Source organism: Lasioglossum baleicum, chromosome 16, assembly GCF_051020765.1.
Source record: "Lasioglossum baleicum chromosome 16, iyLasBale1, whole genome shotgun sequence".
Classification (NCBI taxonomy): Eukaryota; Metazoa; Arthropoda; class Insecta; order Hymenoptera; family Halictidae; genus Lasioglossum; species Lasioglossum baleicum.
In genome coordinates this window covers 4,716,397-4,724,637 of record NC_134944.1, presented here as the reverse complement: position 1 = coordinate 4,724,637, position 8,241 = coordinate 4,716,397, and the positions used below count along the sequence as shown (strand labels likewise).

The following is an 8,241-nucleotide window of genomic DNA, read 5'->3' as shown; positions in this document are numbered from 1 at the left end:
GTGCCTCATACATTGAACTAATCGTTGAATTCCACATTGTTGATAATACTAGGAAAGCTGACTTCTGCATTAAACGTATACAGGCGTTCAGAATTAATTAGAGCGAATACATGCTGCAACGATTGTACGAGGAAAATTGTATAAATATTCAAATATTCAGAAATAATTCACTAAACACGTGCTATCGCATTGTCCACCGTTTAAGTGAATTGTTGGGGAAGGGTGATTTCCTACTCGAAATTTTATTAGATTAGATTAATTCGCATTATCTCCTTTCAATGCTGCAAAACAAAATTGATTTTCATTTGTGGATAGAATCAATTAATCGCGGAGCATAAGGAAACCAATTAAAATAATACAGTATAAAAGAAACGATTCTTTTTGGATTCTTTTGTCCGTGACCTTGATTGAACTTGAATAATTATAGTCACCGAATTCGTAATGAAAGGAACTATCATTGTGGGTGTTTCGAAAAGGGTGGTTCCATCTTAAAAAATGAAGGTGACCTTGATATTTTTGGTATCACGTGAGCGCCATTTTACCATTCAACTTTGTCCTCGAGACATTTAATGTATCTTCGAAAACAACAGAGATATTTAATTTAAATAATTCTTCAAAACATTACTTCCCCACGGATTTTGATGAAATTGAAATATGTTATAAATCTCGACATTCTGACCAACTTTTCTCATACAAATATAATAGACTGTCTCTTTTAGATCTTAGATATTTACAAAAAACTGTTAATTGGGTTTGGGGTGGGGCGGCTCCATCCCTCCCCTCCCTAAAACACATGTTCCGTCAATGAAAAAGGGCAGAATTCGCTGTAACGAGTTTTCGTAGTTTAAATATTTCGAAATGGAAGACGAGCGAATTTCTATTGATAATAATTGAGAATAATATGTAATACAAAGTGCAGTTATATGTTTCATATACATAGAAAAGATTGCAATAGGGGTATAAATAGTGTGTTTCCCTTTTCTCCCTTGTAAAGAGGCGGGAGTAAACCCAGACCTAACATAAACTTAAAAGCTATTTTCGCGAATATCCAAAACACTAAAAGAGATCACCTGTTATGTGTACAAGATAAAGTTGTTTAGAATAACGACCTTGACAATAACATATTTGAATTTCACCAAAATCCGGGAGGTAAGTACACAACAAGTTTGAACAAAAGCTTACCCAACCATCTATCTAGAAAAGAAGAGATCTAATTTTCCCGGTGTAAAACGGGTCTCCACCGGATTGATCACTATCATTCTGTCGCTGTTATAGCGGTTGCCACGAATTCGACGACCGCTGGTAAACATCCTATGTACGTGGTGCACATCGATTGAGCGTCGTTGGTCTCTCGGCTGATTAAATTCGTTGTCGTGAAATGCTGAACGATCGTTGTCCGTCGAGGATCCGGCGAAATCAGCTGATTAACATTTCGGTTAATTACCGTGACGAAAATAAACCGAAAAAAATACGTGCGGACTCGTAAGCGAGGAACGCAGTTGCATGATTGCACGAGTGAGTCAACGGACAGTGAATAGGAGTAAGAAGGAGAGGAAGAGAGAGAAAGAGCAAGAGAGAGAGAGAGAGAGAGAGAGGTAAACTTGCAGGACAGTAAAAGAGATGCGTCGAAATCGGCCGTAACTCGATCAGCGTGCTAATTTACGCAGAACCAATATTTATATCCGAAATGTCCGAGTTCACGGAGCAGGGAAAGGTAAATAACATCTTCGTATAATCGTCCTACTCGAAAGACACGCTTTGTCAAATCCTCGGAACGATCAACGCCAAAACACTTCTTATCCACATGCGATTCCTTTAGTTTGTCAACAAGACGCTCTCCAGCTCCTATGTCCCTTCATTTACGTTTTTCTTATTTCATTTCTAAATAATTCTATGCCACTGTCATTCGTACGATTGGATAACATGATTTTATCCCATTCGTTTGATGCCTTTGGTGAGGTTATGTTGCTGTTATTGTCATTTACTACGTACTGGCTCCTAACGCCCATGTAGAGCATCATTCACAATCCCTACGGTTTTCGTTCACTAATTCGATTATTCGTTACTACAGGATATCTATATCCAGAGTGGAGTCGTCCTACGTAGAGCGAACACTAAGGAGGACGCAGTGCATAGTCTGGGCACGCTGAATATTGTCGAATACGTAAGCTGACTCCACGATTCACACTGCAATATTTTAAAGAAGAACGCTGCACGTCGCATACTTTTACTTTCGAGATATTGCCGTTTAAAGTTTCGATGCATACGAATCGAAAGGGTCTCGTGGAAATTATCGATGATAATAATATTAGTCAATGACAGAATTATATAGACAACCAATAGTAGTAACATCGTATCTAAAGATGTTGCTGACATTTTATTCTTTAACTATTCTGCGCTGACAGTTCTACGTTTGTCTAAAAATGAAATTATTACACTGTACGAAGAATTAGTCGGCTAACGTTGTTGTCGAACGACGTTAATATCTAGACTGTGGATCTTGATGCATTTATGGCTTACGAAAATGTTCAACGATGGCTAGAATATAAAATTCGATAGAATTTTGTATAATTTTAATTTGCTTTGGATCTACAAAGGCTGTTCCCATTAAAAATAGGATTTTATTTCATTCCACTTTCTTAAAATTTGTCGACAAAAATTGGAAAATGCATAAACATCCACAGTTAAATTCCACTATTTTTTCGAGCCATTCGAATCTGTTTTCATGACTTTTTTCCATGTAAATACGTAAATCCTATACTCTGAAGCTCAATCAATGCGTGAATTCAAATTTTTTAAAACTGTGACACGCAGCGTTTCTCCTCATAAGCACGGATATATCATTATATCATTTGACGTAATTTCAAACTTGCAGAGTTTCGGAAAGTGCATAGAATGGAAGCCTATCGAGGACTCGGTGGTTTCAGAGAACCAAGATCAAGATTCCGAGTGGTCTCTGGTAGACACTCACACTAGACGTACACGCACGTCATCGGAGGGACCAGATTCTCTGGGACACACGAGGACAGTTAGAATCTTGTTCTCGGATTTGGACTCGTTTCGTACACACTCCGGGAGGCAGCAGATTATATTTATACAGAAGGATGGCCCCGCTTACGTCGCCTTCTTTCAATCGTCCAACGCGGAGAGTTTCCTAGATTCGCTGAAAGGGTTCATTAAAATTGTTAGGTCTCCTACGAATAGAAATGTGTATCGAGTGATGGACGAAGTTCAGAACGTGCTAACTAAATCGTTCACCGAGTTAGATATATTTCCTGAGAATACATCGGATTACGTTTGGAAGTTTGTCAAGAATTTACACAACCATCCTTACGAGACTACAATGGAGGCGTTCAGTAAACTGGCCGACATCTGGCGTAAGTGTAGAAAAAGGAAAAAGCATGGTGGTACCTGTACATTGTTTCTTGTAATATCGTAATTCTAATCAACAGTGTACAAAGATCCGTCTAAACGCGCAGTCGAAGAGGCCGTTGCCGATATATTAAATAGTACATTAACCATTGATGTACCTCATCCACCGATATCTATTGATTCCGGAGAGGAATACGAAATTATAGGGGAACACGGACTGGGATTCGTTCTGCCACCGAGACCAACTTGTCCGAGAGGTATGCAACGCGAATAGTCTTGTTCAAAATCGTTTTACAATGAAATATATAAAAACTTTGTGATATTCCAATAGGTCCACCGCTGTCGCAGGAACAGTGGAACAGATGTAAGGACGCGCAGGGGAGAATCTTGAATTCTGACCATGTAAAAGAAGTTATTTTTCGCGGGGTTCGTAGATACGATTTCAATCTGAATTTGATTCTTGCGAATCGGTGTGACGAATGTAGAAATAAATTTGCAGGGTGTTGCTCCGTCGTTGCGGTTCGAAGTATGGAAGTTTCTATTGAACTATTATCCGTGGGAGTACACGCATACCGAGAGGCAGGAGCTTAAAAAAAAAAAGATTGACGAATACTATATGATGAAGTTGCAATGGAAGTCCATCACGGCCGTGCAGGAGAGTAATTTCTCGGACTACCGGGACCGAAAGAGTTTAATAGGTAATGCGCGTTTAGGGTGATCACTAGACTCCGGATTTTATGCATTCATGACAACAATGAGCACGTACAATTTAAAGAAGTGGACATGTTAAAAATATTTAAGGACATCGATGCATTAGTTTCAGCTCAGTAGGATAATTAAAAGAAGAATACAATTTTTATTTGGTTCCTGGTGATCACCCTTGACACATTGACAGCCGTTTGGATTAAGATCAGAGATCTCAACTTGCTGTGATTTGGTCCTACGGTTGCCGTGTCGACGGTCAAGTAGTAGAAGTATGTTACACAAATTTCAGGAAAAGATGTTAGTAGGACAGACAGGACGCACCCATATTACTCGGGCGACAACAATCCTCATGTAGCACAGTTGTACGACATTCTCATGACATACGTGATGTACAATTTTGACTTGGGCTATGTTCAAGGCATGAGCGATCTTCTCAGTCCCATTTTGTATTTAATGGAGAACGAGGTGGACGCGTTTTGGTGCTTCGTGGGGTTCATGGACAAAGTGGTGCGTTCTCCGGCGTACAGGGTGGTCCACCTAAGTGTCTCCTTTATTTTTGCATATGTTATCTTTTCTTCAAGGTGTTTTCCGGTGTTTTCAAAATCATCGATAAGTTTTTTCTTGTAAATGTATTTTTCTTCCTTGCATATTCTACCTGACATTAAAAAACAATATCGACCATCTTGAGAACTCCGGAAAAAACATAAATTTGCAAATCATTCAACTTGTGATAGCATTTACATTACATTAAAAACATTCGTTATGTAAATCACAAATAAAGGAGAGTTTTAGGCGGCTACACTTAGGTGGACCACTCTGTAGAGATACTTTTAAAGCTAATTCTCGCGAATGATATTTACCTGAAACACCAATGATGCGCGAAACAGAGTACGAACTTCGAGATGGACCAATCCGGCATGAAACTACAATTGTGCCAATTGTACACGTTATTGAGCACCATAGATCCGCAATTAGCGAATTATTTGAGTAGACACGACTCGGGGAACATGTTCTTCTGTTTCCGATGGCTTTTGGTCCTTTTCAAGCGAGAATTTAACACGATCGATATACTGAAATTGTGGGAGGTATTGTGGACTGATATACCTTGCAAGAATTTCCCATTGTTCGTGTGTCTGGCCATTTTGGATACGGAGAAGAGCGTGCTTATGGAGAATCGTTACGGATTCACGGAAATATTGAAAGTAAGTGAGGAATAATTGAACAGAAAATTAAGAAAATAATTAATCACTGTGTCGTTTGTAGCATATAAATGATTTGTCGTTTCACATCGAGTTGTCTCCGACATTGTCAAAGGCGGAGAGTATTTATAATCAACTATTGTCGGTAGCAGACCAGCTATCCGATAACGTTCGTACAATAATTGGGCTGGAACGTTTGAACATAGCGCCGGCTACCAATACGGAGGAAGTGGCAGCTTCGGTTGACATTGACGAGGTCGATGGGGCTGAGAGCAACTCGAGGAGGAACAGTATGGAAAGCGAGAACGTTAGGTTGGGTGACAACGAGGTGTCTTTCGAGCGGGGATTAAACATGTCATACATGTGAGACCTGGATCGGTCGTTCATTATGATTTGAGAACCGTGTTGTGCACCACAGTCAATTTCACGAGAGCTACGTTTCTAAAAAAAAAAAAATGGACAATTTGTAGTTCTGCTTCGCGGCAAGGGGAACATCGCCCGTGCTTGCTCGTTGGAACAGTGCAACGAATCGTATTCTGGCTCTTAAATAGACTTTGACGCATACAGTCGACGCTTTGTATGGAATACGCATATTTTATAAAGATGTCACATGTATTGTGTATTGTTCGATTTGTTCTAATCGAAGACGGCAACGCGTCCATGTCCGTGGAGGAGGAGACATGGCCGGTCGACGACGAACTTACGTGGTCGCAGCGAGAATTATTGTTAGTAGCGTTGAATTTTGAGATATTTATGAAATTCATTGTAATTACGAAGAGATTATAGACGCGCATACCTAGCGGGTAAGAAGGTAGTTTACGTACAAATCATTCTTCGTCTGGGTACATACCTTTCGATGCACTCGAGGCGATGTACGGAAACACGATCAACATCAAACCGTACTTTTCACTTCACCTGGTCGTATCGTTTCCACTTACGTTCGATGTGTTTTCTTATTTCATATGTGTATAACAAACGTCAAGGCACCGCTGTATATTTATAATAAAAATCATCCGTTTAATCTGTCACGTCCACGCGTTGTGCTTTTATTCACCGAATGGAATTTAAATGCGTTAGAATATGGCGCTGACCGATATCTCTATTGCGACTGCGCTATAGATCAAACGATTTAATTTATTCCACGGTAGCATGGGAGTTAGGCGTGAACCGCTACAGTGATTCTGATTGGCGGAAGGCATAACTGTTTTTCGCGCAAATCACAGAGACATATATATAATCTGCCAAAATTGCGAGTTACATCGAGTTACATTTATTATTTTTTAAATTTATCAGATTTGTAAGACGTTTCTCAAACTATCATTTGCATTTCCTATAATTGTTAGGTAATACATTGGTATTTTGTAAAACTTTATACATAAACGCACATATATGTTCTTATAAATTTCTTGTAAGAAACTGTCTGCACTTTTATTTCGAATCGAGAGGAAGAATTAAGCTTTTTCTTTTCTAAATACTGAGATAAGGTTCGGAAAAGAAAATGTTTTCGTATTAATTTAAAAAATTCCATCAATATGAACAATTAGTGTGACAAAGAATTAGATGATCGTGATTCTGCGATCACTGTGATAAATCACATGATAAATCACAGGATCTAGAGTAAGGGAAAACAGGAGGGGAAATATCTAGCATTATTCCTCCGAAATTTATCAAAAGACAGCTTTTGAAATTGATCCATACAGATCTATATAGATTGGGAACTAATCCGCAGGAGGCAGCACCACCTTGAGCAAACGATTTGCCAAAACACCAAGTGTGTTTACTTTCTCATTCACTCTCGTTTCTTCACTGTCACTGACTGTCACTGGTCGGTGATCATCGGTGATTCTGTCATGGTTCTGTCTAAATATAAAGTGAAAATATAAACAATGATTCTCGTGTTGACATAAATGTTGCCCGAGGACGTTCGAACACTCAAGGTATGGAATTCTCCACAGTAAAACGCAACCGACATCGAAGAAAGAAACGGAGTGTAAAAAAGCGGCGCTCTGAACAGGTCAGATTTGAGGTTAAGTCTGCGAAACATCGGAGGATTGCTTCGGAGTACACGGATATATTTGTTACGAAAGAGAAATTCACGTCGGACACAATGCACGCTGATTCTTTCTGGGAAAACTACACGGCGGCGCAAGAATGGCAAAACAGGTTAGTCTCATACCATTTGCTAAGTTGATTCTAAGCCTGGAGGATTTGATTTTCATCTTGCTCCGTTCGAGAAACAATAATATTACATTTAGGAGAAGGTATAGGAAACAATTGGTTTTAGACACAGCGTGACCTGGTGGAGAACTCGTTGTATCGCTTTAGAATACGAGAATCAGATATTGAGAGACAAGCTGAGATCGATGGCGGGCCAGAATGCTCGCCATCATTCCAATTATGTTCAAAAGAATAGAAAATACGAGGATCGACAAGTTGAAGAAGAGACGGAGACAAAATCCATGGAGGACAACGAGAACTTAGAGTTCCATGTGAACGAGGACATGATGAACTTTCTGGAGCAAAGTATCAGGCATAAGATCGAATTGAAAAAGAAACGCGAAGCCGAATCGTCTGCAGAAAGAGAGGAGAGAGACGAGAGTGAATGTATACAGGGAGGAGCGGCATGGGTAACCGCAAGGAATACCAATGCTAAATTATTGTATGGGGAAGCTAGTCCTACTATACTAGCTATGGAAACTGCTCTGCAGACTACTGTAGATAGGCATAAGGATAAGGCGAAGCCACAGTTGTGGCCCATTATTCCTTTAAAACCATAGGTTTTAGGGTCGAGTATATTTAAGCAAATTTTAATGTGTATATTTTATGGATAAGAATAAAGACTTTTTTTTTATTTTTTAATAAGGCATCGTCTTTTTCCAATGATGCGCAGTCGTAGGTTTAAGCTAGGATATGTGCTGATAATTATGAAAGTGGTCTAAGTCATATCTTCTTCATATCTAGGTCA

General features: G+C 39.4%; 2 protein-coding genes across 4 annotated transcripts; both read left to right on the top strand.

The window, feature by feature from the left end:
- The first annotated feature begins 1,260 nt into the window (after positions 1 to 1,260).
- Tbc1d15-17 (TBC1 domain family member 15/17) lies at positions 1,261 to 6,304 on the top strand. Its single transcript, XM_076440164.1, has 9 exons — positions 1,261 to 1,714; positions 2,072 to 2,164; positions 2,876 to 3,377; positions 3,453 to 3,629; positions 3,704 to 3,798; positions 3,872 to 4,070; positions 4,367 to 4,584; positions 4,965 to 5,279; positions 5,341 to 6,304. The coding sequence occupies exons 1-9, from the start codon at positions 1,688 to 1,690 to the stop codon at positions 5,641 to 5,643; spliced, it is 1,929 nt and encodes a 642-aa protein (XP_076296279.1). The 5' UTR covers positions 1,261 to 1,687; the 3' UTR covers positions 5,644 to 6,304.
- Positions 6,305 to 6,460: 156 nt separating this feature from the next.
- Positions 6,461 to 8,241, top strand: LOC143216783 (uncharacterized). 3 transcript variants are annotated; one of them, XM_076440183.1, is made up of 3 exons: positions 6,749 to 7,213; positions 7,291 to 7,439; positions 7,561 to 8,241. In XM_076440183.1, the coding sequence occupies exons 1-3, from the start codon at positions 7,184 to 7,186 to the stop codon at positions 8,051 to 8,053; spliced, it is 672 nt and encodes a 223-aa protein (XP_076296298.1). In that variant the 5' UTR covers positions 6,749 to 7,183; the 3' UTR covers positions 8,054 to 8,241. The 3 variants fall into 3 exon arrangements, with proteins under 3 accessions (XP_076296297.1, XP_076296298.1, XP_076296296.1); XM_076440182.1 differs by having other exon boundaries at positions 6,461 to 7,439; positions 7,567 to 8,241; XM_076440181.1 differs by having other exon boundaries at positions 6,762 to 7,439.